The sequence below is a fragment of the Chenopodium quinoa genome, unplaced genomic scaffold, assembly GCF_001683475.1.
Source record: "Chenopodium quinoa cultivar QQ74 unplaced genomic scaffold, ASM168347v1, whole genome shotgun sequence".
Classification (NCBI taxonomy): Eukaryota; Viridiplantae; Streptophyta; class Magnoliopsida; order Caryophyllales; family Amaranthaceae; genus Chenopodium; species Chenopodium quinoa.
Window position 1 is genome coordinate 5,401,000 of NW_018744878.1, and position 27,603 is coordinate 5,428,602.

At 34.1% G+C, this 27,603-nt stretch overlaps 4 protein-coding genes and 1 pseudogene across 4 annotated transcripts; 1 reads left to right on the forward strand and 4 right to left on the reverse strand.

Moving 5' to 3' along the window:
* Positions 1–329: 329 nt before the first annotated feature.
* Positions 330–8,715, reverse strand: LOC110705743 (kanadaptin-like). The gene is made up of 12 exons (XM_021883664.1): positions 8,217–8,715; positions 8,033–8,118; positions 7,434–7,528; positions 7,280–7,335; positions 6,748–6,796; positions 5,308–5,436; positions 3,760–3,855; positions 3,357–3,470; positions 3,086–3,216; positions 2,727–2,962; positions 1,012–1,866; positions 330–927 (listed from the first exon to the last, which is right to left on the reverse strand). The coding sequence occupies exons 1-12, from the start codon at positions 8,705–8,707 to the stop codon at positions 878–880; spliced, it is 2,388 nt and encodes a 795-aa protein (XP_021739356.1). The 5' UTR covers positions 8,708–8,715; the 3' UTR covers positions 330–877.
* Positions 8,716–9,294: 579 nt separating this feature from the next.
* LOC110705742 lies at positions 9,295–11,422 on the reverse strand (annotated as a pseudogene).
* A 666-nt stretch (positions 11,423–12,088) lies between these two features.
* LOC110705745 (amino acid transporter AVT6A-like) lies at positions 12,089–14,762 on the reverse strand. The gene is made up of 5 exons (XM_021883667.1): positions 14,186–14,762; positions 13,936–14,091; positions 13,573–13,776; positions 12,949–13,414; positions 12,089–12,633 (listed from the first exon to the last, which is right to left on the reverse strand). The coding sequence occupies exons 1-5, from the start codon at positions 14,574–14,576 to the stop codon at positions 12,507–12,509; spliced, it is 1,344 nt and encodes a 447-aa protein (XP_021739359.1). The 5' UTR covers positions 14,577–14,762; the 3' UTR covers positions 12,089–12,506.
* A 268-nt stretch (positions 14,763–15,030) lies between these two features.
* Positions 15,031–18,157, reverse strand: LOC110705744 (amino acid transporter AVT6B-like). Its single transcript, XM_021883666.1, has 5 exons — positions 17,168–18,157; positions 16,886–17,038; positions 16,576–16,779; positions 15,807–16,278; positions 15,031–15,375 (listed from the first exon to the last, which is right to left on the reverse strand). Exons 1-5 carry the CDS (start codon positions 17,592–17,594, stop codon positions 15,261–15,263), a joined length of 1,371 nt encoding a protein of 456 aa, XP_021739358.1. The 5' UTR covers positions 17,595–18,157; the 3' UTR covers positions 15,031–15,260.
* Positions 18,158–23,590: 5,433 nt separating this feature from the next.
* LOC110705746 (GMP synthase [glutamine-hydrolyzing]-like) lies at positions 23,591–26,894 on the forward strand. Its single transcript, XM_021883668.1, has 6 exons — positions 23,591–24,318; positions 24,886–25,136; positions 25,257–25,632; positions 25,722–25,853; positions 25,928–26,103; positions 26,619–26,894. Exons 1-6 carry the CDS (start codon positions 23,770–23,772, stop codon positions 26,740–26,742), a joined length of 1,608 nt encoding a protein of 535 aa, XP_021739360.1. The 5' UTR covers positions 23,591–23,769; the 3' UTR covers positions 26,743–26,894.
* The last annotated feature ends 709 nt before the right edge of the window (positions 26,895–27,603 follow it).

Here is a 27,603-nt window from a genome sequence, read left to right on the forward strand (position 1 = left end):
GAAACTGATCTGAGCTGAACTGAACTTAAGTGAACATGCCCTTACTCTGTCATTAATCTAATTGTAGGTAAGGTAAACCAATTGTGGCCTAAATTTAAACATTCAACCTTAATTTAATACGGAGTACTTCATAATATTTGCATATGGATATTTTATTCCTTAACAGTCGACTACTAAGATTTTTTTTTTTGTAAAAGTGAAATTATAAAAACATAGTCCTTTATGAAGCTCATCTGTGAAATCATGTTACAATAAAAAGAAAAACAGTGAAATTTTTTTTGTAAAAAAAAAAAAAGTAAATTTTGTTTGTACTACGTATTATATATTCATTTTTTTTTATTTTTTTGACGGGTATATATTCATAGTTAACAAAGCTCTAAATCTCTGATTACAAGGATATACAGTCAACTGTTTTCTATAAGCCCTTTCATCACTCTCATCTTGCTCACACAACCAAAAAATTGGGCGTGGCACAAAAATTAACTTGGTTTCAGCAAACCAAATTCTCTTAGATTATCTCAATAATGTACTTATCCCTGTTTGTTCAAAAGCTTCAAAAAATGGAGGGAGTCATTCCATGTTGCGGGCCTTTTGAGAGGCAGAAAAGACAAACATCAGCCATCAGAACGCCACAGAGCAGCTATGTGAAACATGCAAATTACATAGCATCCTGTATTTTGCTCCAACCATTCATTGGTAGAGGAGCTATTGCTAGTCCGAAAGGGAGATCCATATCATAGGCCAGGCTGTAAGAAAATGGTGGCAAGATCAAGATGCTCAAGTATCTGATTATGAATCTAAATCTCTCCACTTCTCCAGGTCAATTATGATAAGACAAAACTGATACTAAAATTGTGCAAATATGTCTGTCAAAGTGTCAATACCCTAGTCGATCATTCAGTGATGTTCGGCCATCACCTGATTGTCCTGCAGAAGGCATTAGAAACACAATCAGCACAAACAACCGTCAATAGATATGAAATCAACAGTGACTATAGATATATAGCTAACCTTCTGGAGGAATCCATGTATCATAGTCCGACTCTGGAAGTTTCTCCAGAAAAGCAGGTTTTTCAGGGCCTAGCACCCTTTTAGCCCTTTTATTATCTTGCCCAGATTTCTTCTGAGCTTTTCTGCCATGGCTTTTGAGGTCTGCTTCTTCCTCCCCTGTATAGATTCCTCGTTTGTGTTTCAACAGTAGAGCAACAGCATTTTCCACATTCATATCAGTCCCTGTGGGTTCAGAAATTGATGGGTTTGACATTTGACCCTCAGGTCCCTCACTCACTTCAGCTGGCTTCTTATTCCGCAATATAAGACCAGGGGCAGCACTTTCCAAATCAGACTCTGGCTTCTTTCTAGGTTCAGAATCAGTTTCTAAAATCTTCTTCCTCTCTTTATAATCAATAAAGCCATCAGTCTCATCACCCTCATCACCATCATCGGTGTCGGATCGTTTCTCTAGTTGGCTCTCTTTACTATCCCTGGCCTCCACTGCACCAAGCCATTGAGGCTTTACAATTTTATAAGTAGTTGGTTTATTTTCTGTTGCATCGGTTACATTCTCTTTGGAATATGATGCCTCGCTAACTTCTTTAATCACACCAGGAGCTACTTGATCTACAGAACTACTAACTGGCTTTTCAGGCTGACTGACACTACTTTGCCCAACTTTGGATTTCTCAGGTTTCTTAACAGCAGAACTAGAAGATGCAGATTCTTTAGACTTAAGCTCCTTGGGTGCTGTTGCCCGTTTCTTAGCAGTTTCTCCAGTAGGGTCAGCTATCTTCAGCAGGTAAACTATCCTATCCAATTCTTTCTGGAGGGAAGATATATCCTTCTCAACTTGCACAGTCTTATCAATAACTAAACATTAATACAAACCGTCAGCAAGGTTGAAAAAAAAAAAAAAAAAAGTAACACTGAAGTAAGACAGTTTGTAGTCAACTTGCTTCTACATAACAAATTAATTCAATATAACCATGGCCTTCTTCGTGTACAATTATGCATCATGAGAATTTGCATTCTGAGAATTTTACAGGTGTTGCCACAATGCAAAACGTCATCATGGTTCTATAGGGTTACAGATAACTAAGATGCATCATGGAAACCCCTCCCTACTGCATTTTTCTAGTTCTTACAAATAGACCTGGTAAATGGGCAGGGCAACCCAATAGGTATAGATTTAGTGTCAAGTTAAAGGCCTTCAGTTGGACAGCGACTCAGTGTCAAAATGGTAGCCCAATGATTTTGGAAAAGAAAATAGTTATGATCAGTATTAAAAAAATGTACGGTTTCAAGTTCACTTAATTATTTTCTCTCCCAAACTTAATTTTTCCTTGCTCAATTATTGGCCCGCCCACCCACTATCAACCTGCTATTAACCTACTTTGGCCCACCAATCTTATCCATTATAAAGCAAACCCTTTAATGACCCAAACTTTTATTGACCGACAATTACCTTGACCCGAACTGCCATTAACCATGTCCAACAACTAATATTGAATACCACATAAGCATGCCAAAACAACTTAATAACACTATAATTTGATTTGCAAAAATTCAGCATTTCCTTAATCATCCATGAGTTAAAAAAAGGTCAGTAGGTGACCAATATAATTATCATTTTGTTTACTTAGTGGTTGCATTCAGAGAGACAGTGACATCAGCCCTTTTAAAAATATATCAAATATGCCTTCAGAGAATATCAAGAAAAGAAAACTTACCAAGCTGAGTTGAGAGACCAGACATATAGGCATCAAGCACATCCCCCGTATCTTGTTCAACCACAGGTTCCAATACCTTGTTCTTCTCTTCCAGAAGCAATTTGTTTTTCTCATCAATTTCATTTAGCAACGCCTCTTTCTTATCCAAAAGAGAATCAGCTGTCTCAACTGATTGTGCATCGGCCGATTTGTTAGCAGATTTCTTCTTTGTTCGGTCATAAAATTCATCATCATCACTACACGTTCAAAATTTGTAAGAAATCATCAGCCATAAGTTCATTTCCGTTTAAAAAAATTGAACTAAATCTCTAACGTTAGTGTGCAACACAGTTGACTCAAATCACCTCAAGAATATTTACCTCATAAGCTCATCCTCATCTTCGGCAAATCCCTTGTGCTTCCCACGAGATGACTTCCCAGAACGTGCTCCCATACTTTCCCGAATACTGTCATTTAATGTTTCTTCCAAACTCTCGAGCTCCTCCAGTATCTGTGAAAAGTAGAACGAAAATAAGTTCCAAAGAAAACTCTTGAATACCACTGGTATCTATATATAGAGAATATTTTTTCCAATTGACCAAGAGTTAAGAAAATCTGAAACATATATTCAGCAAGAAATGTTTGTCAAACCTGTGATATCCTTTGCTCATTCCGAGCAATCTGAGTTTGTTGTCCCTGAGTCAACCCTCCTTGGGATATGTCTTTAGCACGGATTGCAGCCATCTCTTTCTTCATATGTGCAATCTACAAAGAAGGTAGTAAAACAATTAACACGACAGGGATATTTCTCATTCTTTACTCACGCCATAGAACCTCCATTGCAGAAAAGGGTCAACAAAAAAAAGCAATATATGATTCATAAAGGTTTGAGATGCAAATTTCCAGGATAATTATCATATTGCGCATGCTGAGGCTATTTCTCCCTACCACCCTCATTAACAGAACATAAAAGTAAAGCAATATAGTGCCTGCAAAAAAAATCCAAGTAATTGACATGGGAATGAAACCAGAAAATTTTATCTGCATGTCGAACCTTTTCCATTCTCTTCAAGACTTTCTCCCGAGTTTTTTGTTGCTTTTCAGTGAGTTCTCCTTTGTAAGTTTGCCAAGTTATCTCATCACCATCATCCTGAAAAATTTTAAGCATACATGAAGAAAGAGGGACAGATAGAAGAATAATATTTTTTAAAAAATGAACAACATGAAACTATGAGCTGTAGTAAAATTATTAGCAACTCTCTCCCTTTCACAAAGGTTGTTACCATCCACTTGTTACAAACACCAAGAAAATGAATGAAAGTAGTGGGATGTTTGTAAGGAAAAAAATACAGTAATTTAAGTAGAGAAATGTTGTAAGAGAAAAATAATAAATAAAAAAAAGCATATCGTAGTGGAATGCTGTAAGAAAAAAAAAATACTACCTCTGTTTTCTATCCGAAAACGGTTAGAAGACGGAGGGAGTATTCTTTTCTTACAGGATTACTACAGTGGAAAGGTGAAGATATTGTGAGGGGTTTGTTACTTTCCAAAAGTTCTTAACACATCCACATTACTTTCCATAAGGTACAGCCATGTGTCAAAGCAACCAATACATGGTTTCCAGCCATCAACAGCCACTGAAAAAACTTAGGAAGCTTTACTTCTATGTCTACATTTATAGGCCGGTAAAAAAGGAAACTCCTACTGACTTGTATCCTTCCAAGTGGGACCATAACGCATAACTCAAAATAAAACTGGCCAATGTTCAGAAGGTAAAGGTGGTTGCATCAAAACACACACAAAAAAAAAAAAAAAGAAAAAAGAAATTTTATGGACAGGACACTTCAACATTTGCCAAGCAATGAATCCTGGATATGGCACTCGTATACAATATCAGAGCCCATTGGGAAGCTTGAGGAGGCTATCCTCAAGTTCTTAAAATCTTTAGCTAGCCTCCAGAATGGTCCCAGAAATGCAAAGTGTGAGCTAAAATTCAATAAACAATATTGGTCCACTATTGTTGTCTCTATGGCTAATTAGGACCATATGAAACCTCCACATATTATTGAAAAGCTGAAGTAACTAAAAATTCCATTGAGGCTTTCAAATTTCAACCATTATCCAAAATAGGTTTCTATTCATCCCTGAGTGTAACATACATTGTTATAAGGTCCAAAATACTTTCAAGCTATTTAAGGAGGCGCATTAACAGTTTCTATCAAGACCAAACTTTACAGTCTTGTGACATCAAAAATCTTATCAAGACTTTATAGTAGTGTCCAAATAGGTCTTACAAGCTTTACTCAACATTAATTGGCAATGACATTATGTCTTAATCTCACTCGTATCCTTAACCTCGAGGCAAAATGATGTCATTGACTTAAGATGTGGTACAGGTCTTGGCTTGTATGACCTTACTTTGACCTTAGTAAAAGATAATCTTTTGCATTAAAGATTAAACATGGTCATGGAAAATATAGCATAATAATTCTTGAATATGAAGTATATATTGTTGATAGATTTCTAATTTACTCAAAGAAATAGTATAATACAACACATTATTTTGCAATTTGAACCAATCATAGAAAAAATCCCAACAAACCTCAGCTTCTTCAACAGCATCCTCTCTCATGCCCCAAAGAATACCATCCCCATGAGATGCATTTTCTTTAGCCCTGCGAAGGGAATCTTCTCGATCTTTAGCATACCTGATACTTGACAAGTCGGCTTCCTACCAAAAGAGGGAGCATAAGAGAGATATAAGCATTAAAGTGGCATATGTAATAGTAAGAGATTAAGATTCAACTAGAAAGATAAGTAGGCAAAGTTTAGGAACTTAATCTAGGGGGGCACAAGTACATTCACACATTTGCACACCTATTTATAATTCCATAATACTTTTAAAGTGATGATCTGAAGCAAGAGTGCAGATACAGTAAAAGAACTAATACTAGATTAACTTCAGTCTGCGCATTGTTCAAACTAAGAAACTTTATGTAAAGAAGAAACACTATTATTCCTATTTCAAGAGCAAAAAAATTTGGTGGTCAGTGACTTAAAGTAACAGTGTAGTTCACAAGATAAAGATTGATTCATTTTAGTACAAAATAGTAGAACAAAAGCTCAATTTACAATGATAAGAGAAAAGTCACATGCACCAAACGTCTGGCTTCATTATACCATGTAAGCCAAAAAGGTACTCAAAGTATACTATGACCTTTAAATTCACAAAAGGGGATACATTCGTGGTCATTACAACACCTTCAACATTCAATCTTTTCATTCAAAACATGGACAAAAAAGCAATGGTAGGTAGCTTATTGACCTTTTTATCCACCTGTCCGCTGCCATAGTATACGCAAGAAAGGATCCGACATAATTATGAAATGAGAGAGCTAACTATATTAATCCAGTCAATTAAAACACTTAAACACATGCTATGACATACTTCCTCCTTTTTTTTCACTTGCTAAATTTAGACTTTAGCACTATTTACATATGCTACTTAAACTACCTTTGATGAGTTACAATTAAGAAAAAATAGTCATGTGAAATAATAAATTCATCTTGATTTATACTTCCATAAAATCAAATTATTATAATTTTACTTATCGATAACAAGAGATATAAATGACTATATTATTGCATTGGCAAGCATGAAATGAGAAATGTGGCAAGTAAAAAAAATTGAAGTATATGCTGCCTTTCTGTCCCCTAACCTCACCTTTTTCCTACATCTTTAAGATGGTTTTAGTTTGGCATGATACTTAAACAGGCAATAAAAATGTAATGGTCGCTAGAAGGTTTCTTAAAACTTCACATGCAAGGAAGTCAACCACACCTTATCTGCTAAACTATACCCCCTCTCCTTCCCCCCACCCCACAACACCTTCATATTTCTAACAGCAAGGCCAGGAGATGGAAACAATCCAATGTGGTCTAGTTGAAACAAACTACTACGTACAACAGGAAAATTTAATGACATCATAGAATTAATTGAAGCTAGATAAATAAGTAAATAAATAATAGAATGAAGGCTTACTAGAGGCATCAATTCTTCTGGACCTTGAAATATGTATAATCGAGTAGAGCTGCCAACAAAGAAACAAAAAGGTGTCAGATAAAATAAGGAAATTAAAGTAATAAGATGCATATGCCATATGAATTCTATACCCAAGACACATGTCAACAATCAAACATGAATATATTGTGTGAATATTGGAGAAAAATACATGACTAATGAGAAAATTTAACAAGAAGGTTATCATGACACTTTCATCCGGGAGGTGAGGACAATCAAACCCTAACTTCCACACCTTGTCAAAACTCAGGAGGTTGTACGTAAGCCGTACTGAATTAGGGATGGGGAAGATGGGGCCATTGAGAGGGCGATTTATACAAATATGAAGCTTCAGCTATAAGGCAGCCTGCAGCCCGGCTAAGCAACACAATTTTATGGGGAAAAAAATAAATGAGAATAGGAATGCAACTGGAATAAAGGGTTACATAGGATGGAGCAATATGAAGATCACGCTGAATATAAATTGGCAGTCACAAGAGGCAGAGATACTCACAGGCCAAACCGGATAACATCGCCAACTCGTAATTCAACATACTGTTTCTTATTCAGCTACGTAGATGACAATTTGTATCAGTATCACTCATCATATAGTACAACAAATGACAAGGAACTTGAAGTACAAGTCATATATATAATGGAAGTTGTACACACAAGTCCATACCTGTTTTTTTGTTAACAGACGTTCCGTGTGTACTCCCAAGATCATAAATATATGCAGCTTCATCTCCTCTAAACTGAAGTACTACCATAGAAGAAAAAAAGGAAGAGAATACATGTTATAAACAACATTATATATAAAAGCACAAGTAGGACTATAAGTAAAAAGGTGATGCTGTCAAATTAACACACTGCATGATAGTATGGAGTTCAATCATAACAAGTCACGGTATAAAAAATTTAAACGACAGTTCAAAGTCTTCAAACCGAAAAACCAATCACAACGACATGCAACCTGCAACTTCGATCCCTAATTAATATTGGTTGATTACATAATGCTAATCAGCATCAATTTGCTTCAAGGCTAGAACTCATATAAATTGTACATTTTACTATATTCAATCTCCTAAACTCGTTTAAGTTTACGCGAACTTCAAATTCTGCCTAAGAAAGCTAAAATGATACATTAATCAAAGTTGAATGATTTCTGATTGCAATATCATTAAATTTAATTAAAGGAAAGTAAAACACCTAATTAATTCCAATTTCAAACAGAGCATATGATTAACAAAACTCACTAAAAACTTACCAGCATGAAACCGAGAGATAGTAGGATGCTCAAGAATGAAATCGCACAAATCAATCCTCCCAAACATATATGCACCTTTCTTCGTCCTAACAAAATTTTCAAATTAAAATCAAATTAAACCAATTAAATTCAATATAATGCAGCAATCAAATGAATTGAAGAGAGAGAAGATGAGAGAGAATACACGTCATAATGATCGATAATTGCGCCATCTTTAAGAACTTCAAGGAAGAAAGGAAGAGCAGGAGCTTCACTCCATGGAGGAACGGAGTAAGGAACTGAAACTGGAACTTTCTCCTTTACACTATTCGAAGACGACTCTAACGGCGTCTTCTTCTCTGAGCCATCGGAAGATGAAGGCGGCGGAAGTTCGGCGACGGAAATCTTAGGGTTTGGCGGAGGAGCCATTGATGAATCCTTTGGAGCTTCTTCGATTTCTGCTAGAGAAGACGAAGTAGGAGGTGAAGTGGTAGCTTCAATGGCGGCGTCTGAGGACGGCGGCGGTGGAGGTGGATCCATGGTGGTGGAAGTGGAGGTTGTCGCCATTGTCGAAATGGAGGAGAGAGAAATTCCTCCGTAAACAAAATAAACGGATTTTTGTTTAAAGTTTTTTGGGCTGTTACTTTGGGTTTGGATTGCAGGAAGACTTGTTTCATACGGATTAAAATTGTGCATTATAAAGTCGGTTAATCCGAATAGTAGTATTTTTTTAAGGCGATAAACAAGTAATCTGCGCGATAAACAAGTTTTGGATTATACATGACAAAATAAGGTGAGTAAATTGCTACTTGAAGCAGTGAATGCAAAACCGTTACTATAACTAGGGGTGTCAATTCGGATGATCAAATCGGATCTGATATAGTCGGATCAAGTCGGGTCAATTTTTTAAGTTAAGTCATAATAAATTATTATATTCAGTCCAAATCTAAATTAGATATTTTTCGAATCGGGTCGGGTGTGCTTCTGACACCTCTAACTACAACTAATTTTGCCCATTTTTACAGTTCTGCTTACATTTTTGCCCTTGTAATAAACAGATGGAGATAAACTTATACTACGTATTTTCAAATGTATTTACTTATTTCTTTTTTTTTTTTTTCTATGTTCCATATTGAGTATCACATGTGACAATAATTCGTTAATTGAAAATTATCTGATATAATATGTATTTCTAAAAAAAACATCAAAAAATTATACTACTCTGTATTTAATTACTCCATATAATTTAAGTACTCTACTAGTGAATATTATTTTTATTAAAAAAAAAAAAAAAAAAAAAAAAAAAAAAAAAAAAAAAAAACCTTTACTAGTGAATATTTCTGGCCCCAAACCCAGAACCGAGAGCATCAGAGCACCAACTTCACCAGCATCATACAAATGATTTAAAAATATATTACACACCCTCTGTTTTTAAAAGTTCTTTCATTTTAAACAATTGTCTCACGATAAAGTTAAATCAGGAAAAAAAATTTAAAACAAATAGAATATCAAACAAAAAAAGAGTTTGGAAACAACTGAAATTGTGATTGCATATCAATTACATTCATATTCACAGTAGCATGTTCAATTCCATTTGATGAGTTTCATACTACAAAACTGAGATTAATGCAGAAGCATTATCTCACACAAAACAAATATAATTTCACATTTATACTAGATTTAAAAATGAAAATTACTAAACAAATAAGCATAGAGTTTGAATACTCAAAATTTTTTACACAAGTCAGCAAATGGTTGACAAAATATCGATATACTCCATAACTATGATGGTGGAAGTGGAACCTGGTAACTACGATGGTGGAAGTGGAACCTGGTAACTACGATGGTGGAAGTGGAACCTGGTAACTACGATGGTGGAAGTGGAACCTGGTAACTACGATGGCGGAACCTGATATGCAGATTGCACTTTCTTTTCCAACATAGAGACATATTGGTCAAGCATTGAAATTACAGCTTCAAATTCTGTCACTTGTTGATCTATAGCATCGATCTGCTGAATGTACCCCTCAAAATTACCACCCTTGTGCTTCAATTGTTCCACAAACACCCTCAACCCAGAAGCAACGTCGCCATAATTGTTATACTCTTCTGCAACCTTAAGATTCATCTTCTCCAAAAGTTCAAGTAGGTTGTTTGATCCCTAAGCCATCAGAACAGTTTTTGAACTATAGACGTTAAGCACCATTTACAAATATTCTTAGGCAAAAACAAAAATATCCCAACTATTAACTCAGTTTATGGAAAACATGATTATACTTCATAATAACAAGTACGGCGTACTAATATAAGCCAGCATAATTTAGATCAACATCAAATTAGTATCATATGATTCATATCATAAATGCTACCTTAACTATGATACAAGATCAAAACCAATAGTTGAAATCTAAAAGAATCGGCCCCCTTAATTATCATAGAGATTAGAGGTAGTAGTATCAAGTAAGAAATGGAAGAGGAAGATTTATGTCGATGACTACACGGAATAATCAAATTTGGTTCATGTCAGCCGACCCCACTTGGATTATGGCTTTGATTGATTGATTAGAGGTAGTATCATAGTATCAATACAACTTCATGTTGGTTCAAGAGAAGAAATTCGATATGGATAAGTCTCGAAAATAAGCCATTATACTGCCTCACTTCCTAATCCACAGGCCATTGATGAGATGAATGAGATCTAACAATGCAAATTTCTTCTCAAATGCATCCAACAGACACCCAATCAACAAACCAAATCATATCAAATTCAATAATTTGCTCAATTTAATATATTACAGCAACAACAAGACTTATAAATTACAACAATATTGCCAAAAAATAATCAACAATTCCAGAAATTACTTGCGCGCAATCACCACCAATCCATCACAATACGAATATCACCACCATTATACGAACTTCATCAACCAATAAACTAATTTCCAATCATCAATTCAAATCAATTTCTCGAGAATTAGATAAACCCTAGATTAACAAGTATTTAGTAATTCTACAACTTTTTTTATAAACTACTGATGTTTTAATGCTAAATATTAAAACAGAAAAATAAATGAGAAATAAAAAAGAGGGAAAAAATGAACCTGAAGCTCGGATTTGATCATAGTGGAAACACCATTGATCGTCAAGAGCATCGGAAAGTTCGTCAGGTTGGGCTTGTTGTTCCTTACTCACTTCATTTTCCGCCATTGTTGAGCTTGAAGTTGCAGAAATTGAAATCACAGTGACAAATTTGGAAGATGAAAAAGAGGAGAGAGAAAGTGAGAAGAGAGTGTGGTAGAATGGGTAGATGGAGGTTTAGGCAACCATGTTTGGAATTTTTACTTTTTCAAAAAAAAAAAAAAATAAATAAAAAATAAGAAGGCATTTGGGCTTCTGGGCCATCGGTTTGGGCTTAAAATTGCGGTCAAGTATCAATTTGGGTGGGTATGTTGTTTGCGGGGGAGATTCGAACCGATAACCCATTTTAAACGTACCTTCATTTTTAGGGGTTATAGAGCCTCGACATTAGTGATCACAAGAAAATTTGATTGACATGAGCAAAAATATGAAGATGATTCCATTTAAATCCTTGGGATGATATCGTCCCTTAGGGTAAGGCATATTGAATTTGGGCAGTGTCCGTCATGTCAGCAATATTCATTGGTTTTTAATTGTATGTTTGAAAAAGACCTTGTATCACATGAAACATCATTATCAACTTCACGTGTGCCTGTGTGAGGTGGATGGATAGTTGTTGTCGTGGTTGGATGATGGATGGATGGGAAGCCACATGCAAATAGTTTTTATCAGTGTACATTGTCCTACCTCCTACCGGTGCACTCCCGAGTTCACGATGTGAATATGTAGGTGTATTACAACATTAGTGCATATGATCTAAGATGTAATCCATTGAATATGTATCGGTGAATGAGATCGATATGGTGGTGCCCCGGTTCACGATGAGAACATGTAGGCATTACAACATTAGTGCATATGATCTTACATGTAAACTATTGACTATATCTATGTATGAGATCTATATGGTTGTCATACTTGTCACACACATGGTGACATGAATACACGATGTGCTAGCTTGTGTGAGAGATTACAAAGTAAGGTAACCACTCTAACTAGAGTTTCTATATTTACCTGGTATACGAACAATTGAATGGTAGGATAACAAGAGATTAATTTAGGAACTAAACTAAATTGAGTTGTTTGGAATACGTGAGTGACATCTCATACATTTAACTTTTTGTTCAACTTCAAAAAGTTTTAAATAGTAGTTTCATAGATATGCACTTTCTGAAGTAGTTATGTGCAGTATAGTTCAATACTTCGATGGTATATTCAAAATTGTGCGTTGCCATCAATTTTTCTTACATCAGTCAAATTACAGACATGATCCTATTGTAAATTGTGAACCCTGGCAGATATAATCGAATGCCCCTTTTTTCTATGAGAAAAAACTATGTTGGTCCAGGACTAGGCATGATCATGAAGGCGTTGGGATCAAAGATCTCACGTTGCTGTAAATGGCAATCACATCCGCTAACACAGCAACAAGGATCAAGAAGAATGCTAAGATTGTGTCCTTCGTCGTTGCTATACCATGACGGTCCCTGAAACAACAAAAGAGAAGCAAATTCCATGAGGGTCACCCGAGGTTCAATGATCTTTCTTTCATTATGAAATAATTATTAGAGATTGTTATGGTACTGCTGTAAGCCTGTAATGCCACATGCACACGGCTTGTTAGACTAATCAGGTGAACCAGTGCCTTGTTACTTCTAATCCTGGCTTGTTAGAGGAATTGGTAAGGATACTTGGCTTGTAACAGATTTATCACAGTTCACAGGTCTTGACCATCAAAATCAGAGTTACGTGATAAATTATTTATAATCGAAAACATCAGCAACATAATGAAGATCACGTACTTGAGGACAATGGAAGCAGGAAATATAAATAGGAGCAAAGATCCAGAAGAGGCTCCAGTAAATTCAAAGGCCTGCCAGATACTAGGGATGAATATAGCTCCATACAAGATCACAGACATCAATATGAACGTGACAAACACGAATCTCCAATTCTCTGTCGCCAGGGGCCTTGCATGACGAAACATTAGGCCATCAAAATTAAGTCTTAGGGAATAGAAGATAACAGGGAAGACAAGTATGATATGACCCGCATAGCTAACACGGACAATGTTGTTCAGCAACGAGCTATAGGGTACTCCAAGGTCAGTGTCAAAGTTGGAGAGAATATCGGAAGCAGTGGAGTTTGCAAAGAGCAAGAACCCAAATAAGCCTGTTAGAAGGTACACTATTCCAGAGAGTGAAAGGGAAGTCCTAACTACTGCTTGCATCTGGCTTGGATCTTTCAGTTCATTTTGTATCGGATGAACTGCAAAGACAGATATCTGAATATCAGAGGATCATTTTGCCAATTCAAATTCAATAAGTAAACAGTTTTTAAGACATGAAAAGTGGGTATAATAGACCAATGAAAAATTTAGAATACAGTTTTTGTATCGGATGAACTGCAAAGACAGATTTTCTTACCATTGAAGTGGCAAAGGTATGCACAAACAAGAACAGGTACAGCAGTGAAGAGATTCCAAAACGATTCAAAGCTCTTAATAACTGGAAACCATGCAGGCTCTTGTATAGTTCCCTCGACTAGCTTGAAAGCTGTGATTGCAATGACAACGACTATAAAGAGCACTGCAAGTGCAACTGCTACAGCTGAAGTGTATCTTAATGAATCTGCAACCATCATAACAAAGAATAATGCAATCTGCCAATCTTCAATTTATTTCATCAATTTCATGGTCACAATTCATAAATATAGTTACTAGAAAGGTATATTGCTAAATTCAGCTTAAAACCCTATAGTTGATTATGTAAGAACAAGACATTACTCACCTATACGCTTACACCATATCAAAGGCATGAATGCAAATAGGGTTAGGACGAACAGCACAAATGCACGCCCGGTCCACCATTGTTGTCCAAACTCATCTTCTAATACACCTGGGTGATGAACCCCACTTGAAGTAGTTGATCCAGAGAGCACATCCTCTTAATTAAGACATTAACCAAACAAGTGATCAGACTCAGACATGCTATAATCCTACAATTTCATTAATGAAACATACTTTGTGGTTAATCTTACCGATTATGATCAAGTAAATGATGCAAGTGCCGATATTGTTGATTACAACACACAGCTGCACTAAGAACTTGCCAATTTTACCAAATGCATCTTCCATGACAGAAGAATAAGAAAATGAACAAGATGCATCACTGAACCGAATCAAGAACTCAATTGAGGCCTCAGTCAAAAATCCCCCAATTATAATCAAAATAACACCAGGAATAACACCTAATACTTTGATAGCAGCAGGCAAGCTCATGATTCCAGCACCCACAATGGTGCATGACAAATTAAAAACAGAACTACCAAAAGAGGCTCTCTTGTGAGCCAATAAAGGAACTTTTTCATCTTTTAAGACAATCGAGCTACCCTTTACAAAGCTACTTTCAATGTCCTGAACAAAAGTCATCCTGTTGCTTATGAGAATACAAAATTTAGAAACTAAATTAAAGAATCAATGAAAATCTAGAATTATAAAAACCAAGAATATGAATGAAAAAAAAATTAGTTCTAACTTCTGAAATATGCTAACAGTCAGAGTCAGAAGAAATTATCTATTAATCTCCTAACATGAATGTCAAGATCAGCAAAGAAAGAAGCTAAAATATACTCGGATTGAATTTAGTTGCTTGTAAAATCATGAATATGGAATCGGTAGGAAAAAAAAAAAAGATGAAGACAGAATACAGTAGCAGGGAAAATTTTCAACATCTTTTATTGCTTCTCCTGCCGGCACTACAGTATAGTTAGCACGTTGAGAATTAAAGGAAGAACAGGCCTTGTGTCAACACCTTTGATTACTTCTCATGCCAGCACTACAGTTTTTAAGTACCCAAGGTAACCCTCCCAAGACAATACAATCGTTTACAGTTAGAAAAATAATTACCAGTAATGAACACTTGACAGTATTTTGAACACTTTTCTGCTACATACACAAAGTACAGTTATTGGAGTTTTAACCCATTGGAGCAAATGCTACAGATATGGAAAAAAAACTGCGGGCTTTCCCATTTCCTATTAAAAATTGAAATAAGGCAAAGCACCATTTTGAGGAGCAGCACAAATAAAATAGAACTAAAAGGAAACAAAAATTTCAAAGTAAGGAAACCGTATTGCTGTATATAGCCACCAGATCCGAAAATACAGCAAGAATGATCAAACCCCAGGAAATAATCTTGTCTCTCCTAGTTGAAATTCCGAGATGATCCCTGGAAATAGCCACACAAACAGATAAAGATCAATGGAAATAATCAAAATTATGATTTGTTCTCTTTCAAAAAAAATTATGATTTGTTCATAATTCATACTGTATTATTGCCTACAAGACTAGTTAAACCATGGAAACAAATCGTTCCACAATGATCATTCTATTTTTTTAGAATAAAATTCTTGGGAAAAACAGAATAGATAAATAAACAACTTTTCAAATAAATCAACCAAATTTGCTGCATATGAGGAGAAAACATTTGAAAATGTTCCACAATTGTCATCAGTGACAAAAACTTCACAAGTAATCTTCGAAAAAGTTCAGACTTAGCAATCTAGCATCATTATTCCAAATGAGGTGAATATGCTTATGCTTAATTAGATCAAGAAACACATGTAAACTAACATAATAAAACATACAAAGATTACTAACCTCAGAACAATTGAAGCAGGAAATATGAACAAGATCAAGGCTCCAGCTGTTGCCCCAGTAAACTGAAAAGCTACCCAAATACTGGGAATAAAAATAGCTCCCAGCAGGATGACAAGTATTAAAATCAGTGTGATGATGGCAAATGCAGATTTTCGAGTATCTGAAGTCAGTGGAATGGCTGAGTTGTATACAAGGCCATAAAAGTTAAGCCTGAGAGCATAGAAGACAACTGGAAATACAAGAACAATGTGGGCTGCATAGCTGAGACGGACCATAGCATTTAAGACTGAGCTATATGGGATACCAAGATCAGAGTCGAAGTTGGAGAGCACGTCAGAAGCAGTTGAATCTCCAAAGAGAAGAAATCCAAATAACCCTGTCATTATGTAGATTGTACTGCATACAGAAAGAGAAGACTTCACCACCCCAGGCATCTGAGATGGATCTTGTAGCTCATTCCGTATCGTATGCACTACAAAAGGAGCCACACACAGAATTTCAGTATAAAAATGGGTATTACATGAATTTAGCCTCATTTTCAAGGGTAAATGGACATGCATGAAAATTCATCAACAAATAAAAGTAATTCTCAGATCATTAAAACTCAGAGCTCAGAATTAATTTTTCGACAGGCAATATAATATCAACTTTTACTTAGGGGACTAAAATCTAAGCTGTAATACCCACTGAAGTCCAGAGGATGCATCAGTATAACAAATGACTTTTTGAAAGTGCAAAACTGACACCGAAAAAGGCTTTAAGATTTTACCATTGTAGTGGCAAAGGTATGCACAAACAAGCACAGGAACTGCAGTGAATAGATTCCAAAAGGATGCAAAATCATTTATGCGAGGAAAGAGTGATGGTTGCTTTATTGTTCCCATTGCCAGCTTGTAGCATGTGATTTCGATAACAATAAGAATGAAGAGCACCGCCAACCCTACTGCAATTGCTGAAGTGTATTGCAGAGCCTCTACAGCCATAGAAAAAGCATGTATATGCATCAATGAGCGAAAACTTCAGAGTATATACCAGATGATGACATTGAGTAGATAAGAGAGTATTGCAAAAGCACTAACCCATGCTCTTAATCCATGCTGTAGGAATTAATGCAAAAGCAGTCAGGAAAATCAGCACAAAGGCGCGCCCTGTCCACCATTGTTCTCCGAACCACTCTTCTAAAATACCAGAATGGTGAATACCACTTGTAGTTGACCCAGAAATCACATCGGCTTACAAATTCAAACATGAAAAAATATCAGACAACTAATAGATAGGCATCTTGCACCTATACACAGCAACTATAAAGTCAAAATATGAACCAAAAAAATTGCATAAGGCCAAGGACAATGGACTTATACCAATTATTATCAAATAGATTATGGTAATGCCAGTATTGTTGATGATAACACTAATTTGAAAAAAAATCTCTCCAATCCTTCCAAAGGCATCATACATGAGCTGCCCATAGGTATATGATCCTTCTTTTTCGCTATAGCGAAGCAATATCTCAACGGAGTACTTTGTCAAAAATCCAGAAACTAAAATCAAAAGAATCCCTGGGATAATACCAAGTACTTTCATGGCAGCTGGTAAGCTCATAATACCGGCACCAACAATAGTGCATGACAAATTAAATACTCCACTTAAATATGAAGCTGTGTTTGCATCATCCTTTGTTATAATCAAAGGATGATCTTGCAACAATGGCACCTTTTCACTCTTTTGTTCTTTGTCTGTGCCCTTTGGAGGATTAGTCTGCTGAGACTCAATGTCAATACCCGTCATCTTTTATGAACTGATAATCAAAGGATAACAAGAATAATTGCAGGAGCAATCAAGAATGCAGTTAAAACTCAAGATAAACAACAAATTGATAGTTGGTTAACAATATATTTACAACAAGATAAACCAAAAAACATATACTTTGAGACTCAAATGTCTCAACAGTTCAGAAAATGTGGGTTATGAGCTGAGGCTTTGATAAAATAGCTTTTTATAAGATATACTAGATACCACTCAAAATCCCCTCTTTCCTGCAGTTGACAATCTGACATAGAGTTGCACGCCTCGCCGCGTACAACATGCTTAATCATCAACTGAAAGTGACATATATTGGATTTGATCTTGAATGGTTTGGCCGTTTCAAATTTAGCGTGTCAAGGGACTAAAAAGCCGCCATTACGGCTTTAAAAATGGGGAAAAAACAAGGCAGCAGAACACTTCAAGCATGGCAAACTTGGTGATTCTACATTTGAAAATGGCATTAAAGTGATATAATATTGGGCAAAAGTGGGATAGAGCACATCAAGAACTTAATTAATATTAATATAAAAACTAGTTTTGCCCTTAAAGGGACATTAGAAGGTAGCAATCATAGTTACATTTCCCACACGCAAACATTGAACAGGATAGCTAGTTAACTCCTAAATCGATATACAAAATCTAGAATAAGTCATTCAGAAAGTTCAAAAGAATATGTTTACATCCATCATCATACACGCGTATCAGGAAAAACATTGTCTTGTTCAATCTGCTGGTTTGACAGACGAGGCTGTGTTCAAGCCTCCAGAACACACACACCACATTCTAGAGGAAGAACACCATTAACCCCCCCCCCCCCTTTTCCCCGGGAAATAATCTGCTACAAGAACTACCATAAAACTACATAAGATCCACTTTAGTTCATCCCAAAGATACCAGCTTTAATAACACATATTGATCCTAATTTATACCATCATACATTACAATTAGCAAATTATAGCAGTAAGACCAAAAGGTGTATATATATGCTAACACAGTTACTTGATACTTCTAAAGTTTAATCTACAAAGTTTTCACTGCCACACACATGCCTAGATGATTTATTTTGTTAAAAAATGAGTCATTTTTCCCGGAATCAGCAAACGAACATTGTTGTATCTAGGTCTAGGTACACCCGCGTATATAATTGATAGATTGGGTCACCCCAACAGCGAATTACTGCCACCATACAAACAATCTAACTACAGAATGTAGAATCAATTAAAGCAATGATGAATTCTATTTCAATTTGATTCCCAATCGCATTCACCAAACAACATATTCATAAAAGCAACAAATTAAATAACACACAAAGTAACTAATGTGCTATATAATTACATTAGCAAACCCAAGTACAATTTATATGAAGCAAACCATGAATAAAAAATGCAGAAGGAAAGACTATAGTAGAATTATACCATCAAATAAATAATCCGCAGCAAATTCTGCAGAAATTTCCCAATAATGTATACACTCCAGGTATTCCGGAAAATTAAGCAAAATTAAATCCAATTCAATGCATGTGCCCAAAAACCCACAAAATGCTTCAAGTTCAAACATATCGTCACATTTGTTTATGGGGTTTGTAATTCTCAAACTATGCCTATTGCCTAATTATTCTATCAACATAGTAATAGAAAATAGTAGTAGCAATGAATATAAAGAAATTAGAATAATTATTTGAGGTTGATGCACCTATAATTAATAGATAATCTCAGGGGAAAAATTACATTAAATTAAGCTAAGCTTAGGGCCAGTTCAGTTCAGCTCAGCTCACCTCAGTTTAGTTCAGTTCAGCTCCTAATTTCCTTCTTTTATAAAATATTCATTTCAGTTCAATTCAGCTCAGTTCAGTTCAGTTCACCTCATTTCAGTCAATGAGAACAGGCCCTTAGCCTCATGAGTCATGACGTAAACATTGTATATTATTTCAACTTGTGATTCAATCTACCAATCTCTACTAAAGACACTTTAAAAGTGAAGTTTTACCCGTTTCTCCATTTACTCATCTACACGTTAAATCGAGTCAAATTAATTTGTACGAAATTTTAACCTATTAAGGTAGTTATTGTTCTTTTTTAAAAAAAATAATAAAAAAATAAAAACCGTAATTTTAATATTTATTGAGTATATTTTAATGTGTTTTCTAATAAAGAATCATATGTATAAAAAGATTAAAGCATGCAAAAGGCTGACTAAATAGAACCAAATTGATATTAGGGTCAACTTATACACCAAGTAATGTTTCTAGTACCAATCTAATTTGTTTCCAAAAAAATAAAATACTTCTTCTATTTCATAATAATCGCAATAATTTATTATATATACTACGTGTGTTAAAATCAATTTTGAGCATTGATATGCTTGTCGATTAAATTATTGCAATTATTATTGAAACGAAAGAGGAGTATCAATTTAATTCAAAATGGTCTAGTCCGATACTCCGATTTTGAACCAATTTTCTTCTTCCTCTGTATTTTTTTATTTTAAACTAGTTATTGGCCCGGGCGATGCCCCGGGTCATTATAAATTTATTACTTTAATTGAACTACGTAGTATATATATTTTGACTTGTTTGTCATTGAGAGCTTAAGTGGTGATTTTTTTTAATATTTATTTTTATTTATTTAATATGATAGCTTGAGTAGTTTGTTGCTTGTGTGAGTTGGTTTGATTATAAGAATAATTTTTTTTTTACATTAAAATCATAAAAATATGATAAATTAAATCTTTATAAAATTGATGTCAAAATATACACTACTCCATAATGCACAAAAAACTTTTACTCTATGATTACAATTTTATAAGTTAATGCACAAAATAAAAATGAAGGAATGTTTAATTTCTTACAAACTTCATTGTTATGTAATTATTAAGGAGCTACAGTCCAATTCAAGGGAAATTGTCATGCATATGAAGAGTTTATCAATTAAACTTAACATTAATACATGAAAGTTCATGCATAGAGCTTTTCAATAATTAATGTTATGGTATGATTTGACGACGACACATCATATGCCAAATGGCAAAATTGTTGACACATGGAAAAATATCATGTCTTGCCATGAATTTTAATATATATACTAGCATAGTGCCCGTGCGATGCACGGTTTATAAATCAAATTATTAAACCTGTAGGAAAAATAAAAATAAGTACAAAGGTAATTTATTTTACTATTAAAGGACTTGGTTATTAATGGTCAATAAAAAAAATAATAATAAATTAAAGAAACGTAATTTGAACAGTATTTTATGTTATTTGAATTTCTTTTAATTTTTTTATAATGTTATTTTTATTAATTGAAAATAATTGAATAATACTCCACATAGCTATATAAGAAGTGGACTAATTTATTTATATCACCCGTTGAGAAAAAACTAAAATTTTCTTATCATACCATCCGCATCAGTAGCTACAATCAATCTAATAAATACATGTTTTATTTACCCGTCGCACTCATTAAATCTATAGACAAAATAATAATCTTATATTTGACCTACCAGAACATATATTTTCCTAAGTTAAGCATTGTGCCAAAAACTATATATTATATAATAGTCATATATATAACCAACAGCTGATTAAATATAGTATACAACACAAATACTTCGTATATAGGTATGGATACTGATAATTTTATATAAATAAAATATACGGAGTATATAAAACTACGTATTCGATATAAGTTATTAAACAATTTAACTATATATACATTTTGATAGGTTTATATCTTTCATATTAACAAAAATTTACAAATGTTATTATTATTATATTTTGAAAAAAAAATTAGACTTTGGAGTTTTGTATAAGATAGATAAAGGATAAGTTAATTCCCATCATATATGCATTGAGTTTTGGGTGTTCTATCCGGTTCACCATTTGGGCTAATCCAGATTTGAGGATCTGTTCTAGGCTATTAGGTTCCACCCCCCTTCCGATTGTTGTTGCAGAGGAGCGAACACAGGTCCTCCCTACCAAGTGTAGTCTCAATCACCACTACACCAACAACCAAACACTTGGTATGGAAGACACGTGTTATAAAATATTATATTATATACATATACTTTTTTATATTATATAAAATATTATATTATATACATATACTTTTTTATATTATATAAAATATTATATTATATACACATACTATTATTTTTTATTTTTTGAATAGATATACACATACTATTATAGTTAAAAGTATTATTATGTATAAATTGAAACAACATAAATTATTGCACATGATTGTTGTATATCTAGTATAGTACATGAGCAATGCACGGCTTTTAAATAAAAATGTTAGTTTTTCTACAAAAAATTCAAGTAATAGCATTGTTAATACGAATATTACAATTTAAAACACGAGTAATAGTTATAATACATTTTATATTTATCCCTTTTCCGTCAAATGTCTAATTCAATTTAACTTTTATTCTTCTTGTTTAGATTGGTTATTGGTTCAGTTTTTTTTTTTTTTTAATTTTTTTTAATGCAAGAAAAACAAAAGGTCATTGTAAAAGACATTGCATAGAAAATGAAAGGCCGATTAAAATTAAATTTATGTTCAAGATTATGTATTTTTTTCCAAGACAACATTTCGTCTCAGCATTCAGTATTTGTCAAGGAGTACAACAAACGATAAAAGTAATTTTTACACTATTTTGTATCTTTGTCAAAAACTTTTGTATTTATCCGATTACTTGAATTGAATTTAGGATAATTTGTAGACTATTTTGGGTAACTTTTATCAATAAAGCATAAGTAACTTTCATTCATTACAAGGTAGCTTTTATAATAGGTGCACAATATTTTATTGTACATCTGATTTTTTTTTTAAATGTTTGTATTGATTTCATAATTGATGTCAAACTAAATTCTACCGATTTTATTTAATTTTCTTAAAAAAAAAAACAATATTAGCCTTTCAAAATACGAAACATTTGTTTTCTTAATTATGCCACTTTAATCATATTGCTTCAAATTAGTTACTATTCTTTAACTTGAGTATAAATTAAGATTGGAAAGGCTTTATGTATTATTTGTAGTATTGGAAAGTATATATTTATTATAAAAAAAATTAAATCAATATTTATGTTAGGAAATCATGAAAATCTTATGCATGTATAGAAACTTGCTTTTATTGTTCGAAGTTTAACAAAAATAACTATGCTTGAATATGTAAACAGTAATTATATAGATATATTTTATACTTAAGATAAGCCAATGAGAGAGTGACATTTAATTTTTATACTATTTTGTATCTTTGTCAAAAACTTTTGTATTCATCCGATTACTTGAATTGAATTTAGGATAACTTGTATACTATTTTGGGTAACTTTTATCAATAAAGCATAAGTAACTTTCATTCATTACAGGGTAGCTTTTATAATAGGTGCACAATATTTTATTGTACATCTAATTTTTTTTAAATGTTTGTATTGATTTCATAATTGACGTCAAACTAAATTCTACCAATTTTATTTAATTTTCTTGAAAAAAAAACAAAACAATATTAGCCTTTCAAAATACGAAACATTTGTTTTCTTAATTATGCCACTTTAATCATATTGCTTCAAATTAGTTATTATTCTTTAACTTGAGTATAAATTAAGATTGGAAAGACTTTATGTATTATTTGTAGTATTGGAAATTATATATTTATTATAAAAAAATTAAACCAATATTTATGTTAGGAAATCATGAAAATCTTATGCATGTATAGAAACTTGCTTTTATTGTTTGAAGTTTAACAAAAATAACTATGCTTGAATATGTAAACAATAATTATATAGATATATTTTATACTTAAGTAAGCTAATGAGAGAGTGACATTTGTCAACCTCACATTGAGGCGCTTGTCTTTTAGTATAATATATATATATATATATATATATATATATATATATATATATATATATAGATAAATAGATAGATAGATAAATTGATAATAATAGGAAACGGAATTAGTTCATTTCATTGCCGTTTTCCAAGTACCAATGGACCCCGTGAACCCGGGGTTCCCGCCATCACTTTCTAAAACCCTAAAATCTCATCCTTGCTTTCATTTCCTCCAAACCCCCGCCTTCTTCCCTTCTTAAACCCTCTCTTTCTCTCTCCTCTCAATCCTCATTTTCTCTTCAATATCCAATCAATCAATAATCAATTATGGATGCTCAGAAAGTGAAATCCGACTTAGTTTTAATCTTGGATTTCGGTTCCCAATACACCCACCTCATCACCCGAAGAATCCGGTCACTTTCCGTTTTCTCTCTCTGCATCTCCGGCACCTCCCCTCTCAAATCCATCATCGACATAAACCCACGTGTAATCATCCTCTCCGGTGGCCCCCACAGTGTTCACGCGCCTGACGCGCCGGTATTCTGTGACGGGTTCGTCGAATATGTCGAAGCAAATGGCGTTCATGTTCTGGGTATCTGTTATGGATTACAGTTGATTGTGCAGAAACTTGGGGGTTTGGTTAAGGTTGGTGATAGACAAGAATATGGAAAGATGAATATTGAGGTGATTTCTGAGAATAGTACGTTTTTTGGGAGTAGGATTAAGGGGGATAAGCAGGATGTTTGGATGAGTCACGGTGACGAGGTTTCGAAACTTCCTGATGGGTTTAAGGTTGTTGCAGTCAGTCAGCAAGGTGCTGTTGCTGCTATTGAGAATCCCTCTAGAAAGTTTTATGGTCTTCAATATCATCCTGAGGTAAATTTGATTAAAAAATTGAATTTAATGTATAATTGATTATTTGTTGTTAATTAATTGGTTTAATTGATCTTTGTTATAAAGCTGTTGATGATTAAGTTAATTTGATTTATCATGCAAAGGTGTAATTTTTATATCTTGTTTTGCCTTTTGCTCTGTAGTGAGATGCTCTGTGTTAAAAGTATGATTTGGCAACTTTTGTGTGTATTTCAGTTAATTGTACTGTAATAGGTAAAAAAAGTTCAATTGGGGGAATATGACTTGAAGAATGATTTTGATAGTTTGTGCCGAGTTTCTTATACTTCATGTATTGTTGTATGATGTGACATTGTAAAAGCAATTACATGGGCCCGATTTCGGGTTTTGTTAGAGAAGAATGTTTGATTAATGTATTGAATGGAAGAAATGAGGTGTTGTTGGCTAATTAAGTTTTTGGTAGCTATTAATGGGAGTTCTTAACTTGCTGGTCAATGGGTGTTTTTTTTTTTAAAAAAAAAAAAAGTTTTCTGTGGTTTAGTGTTGTCAAGTGCCTGGTAGTGAGTAACAAGGTTGTTGAACATACTATAGGTTACACATTCGACTCAAGGGATGAAGACATTGCGGTATTTTCTTTTTGATGTTTGTGGAGTAAGTGCAGACTGGAATATGGAGGATGTATTGAATGAAGAAATTAAAGTTATCAAGGAAACTGTAGGTGCTGATGATCATGTTATTTGTGCTTTATCGGGTGGTGTGGATTCTACTGTCGCTGCTACTCTTGTTCATAAGGCGATAGGAGACAGGCTTCATTGTATTTTTGTAGACAATGGCTTGTTAAGGTGAGATTTTTCACTAATTTCTGTTACAAGGCTAATTAGAATTAGGTTATATATCCTGGCACCATGTATTCTAGCAGTATTTTTTTAGCCTTGATATTAGTTTGTATAATGTTTGCGTAGGTACAAAGAGAGAGAACGTGTGATGGATACCTTTGAGGAACACCTTCATCTCCCTGTCACTTGTGTTGATGCATCGGAGCAGTTTCTTAGCAAATTGAAGGGCGTTGCAGACCCTGAGACCAAAAGAAAGATTATTGGAAAAGAATTCATCTGTATTTTTGATGAATTTGCCCAGGAGCTAGAGAAAAAATTGGGGAATAAACCTGTTTACTTAGTACAAGGAACTTTATATCCAGATGTTATTGAATCCTGCCCGCCTCCAGGAAGTGGAAGAAATCACTCCCATACCATTAAGAGTCATCATAATGTTGGTGGACTTCCGAAGGACATGAAGCTGAAGCTCATTGAACCTCTAAAGCTTTTATTCAAGGACGAGGTTTGTGTTTACACCTCTTGATGTGAGAAATATAGTGTTCTCTTCCAATTCACATCATAATTTCTTTATTTTTCATGTTTTCTTTGAAGGTACGTGCATTGGGGAAGATCTTGAATATTCCCGAGGGCTTTTTGAAGCGTCATCCATTTCCAGGACCTGGACTTGCTGTGCGTGTGCTTGGTGATGTCACAGAAGGAAATCATTTGGAAATTCTTAGACAGGTGAGCAGATACTCCCTTTCATGGTTTAAATTTGTGTATGTGCCTAGGTTGATATGAAATGTTCTGCTCTTCAGGTTGATGAGATTTTTATTCAATCAATCAAAGATGCTGGACTTTATGATGAAATTTGGCAAGCTTTTGCTGTTTTCTTGGGCATTCTTTCAGTAGGAGTTCAAGGTGATCAAAGAACGCATTCTCATGTTGTAAGCCTGCGAGCTGTTACAAGTCAAGATGGGATGACAGCAGACTGGTAAGTACTGAACATCTATCGTTCATTTTGCATGTTTTAAATCCTGTAAACTTCTTTGTGTTTCTAGAAAAAAACACACATGGGCACAATTCTGACGTTTGCTACCATTCTTAGAACTTCTTGTCCTCAAATTCATTAATATGCTTGATTGAACACCTTTTTGAATGTTGTGTACGTGTGAAAAGGACCATTATTTTCCTGAAGAACTTTGGTTTGTTGGAATAACCTCCTAACATAAAGAAATTGCTCCTACATGTACAATAAACAGCAGATTTTAGATGTTTCGTTGTGGTTATGTAATGTTCACGACACTTACAACGTACAATTTGGCCTTAGTCCTCCAATTCAGTGGCAAAAATGAACTATACTTGTCACCAGCTTTAGGTTGAAGTTTGAGTCATTTGACCTACATCAAATAGTCCTTGATCTTACCGTTTTGTTTTTGTAGATTCAAGCTATGTAAGTCAATTGCCTTTATATCGACTGACTAATGGTTGTTGCTTAATATTTTTCAGGTATCGTTTTGATTCAGAATTCCTTGATCAGGTGTCCCGTAAAATTACCAACAATGTTCGAGGAGTGAACCGAGTTACTCTAGACATAACATCGAAGCCTCCTTCAACTATAGAGTGGGAATGATATGATAATCTTGGATGACCTTAGCGAAATATTTGCTCTTTAAGCAAACTCTTTTCATTTATCCTATTGTTAATCAGCCCTTTATGAACAACTTAGGTGACTAAACTGAAATTTATCTCATATAATTGAAATTTATTTCATTGTATGTGCAATGTGCTTATTGCCTAATTCTCTGTTCTTGCAGAAATGTTACTAATAGACTAGTAGTACTATACTACTATGGCCCATAAGACCAAAAACCTACAGCCCAAACTCTAATGAGGCCCAAGTAGATACACCTAATTTTAAACTATTGGATATTTTTTTTTTAGGTGTATAGAGAGCCACAACGTCAAGTGATGAAAGTTAATTCTAGGATCACTTGAAATTGGGAAGAAAATTTTAACCACTTGAGCTATACCTCACTCTCTAAACTATTGGATTAATGATATTAATGATATGATTTAGTCACAACCCAAAAGTACGTACTTTGACTAGTATTTCATCAAGTAAATGATCTTGGCACAAATGCTCCAATTTACAATTGCATGGGATGATTTTACATTGTCATGAGGAAAATATTGAAGAATCTTTGCAAACTTGGTATTGCGAATTTCAATCCTTGTGGCTTTTGAGATACCAAAATATTGATAGTCGTCGGAGATAATTTTACATCAGTAGGAAAGTAATGAATTATCTTTGGCAAAGATGGTAGCAAGAAATTCAATCTTTATGGCTTTTGACATTGCAAAAAATATTAGTCTAAGGATTGTTATATTTGAAAGTGCACTCAATGTTCTTTTTTATTATGACCATCGTGTTGTTAAATGCTCGGAGAAGGTGAAATTATCTTTTATTTACAAGATTGTTTGTCAAAATTCT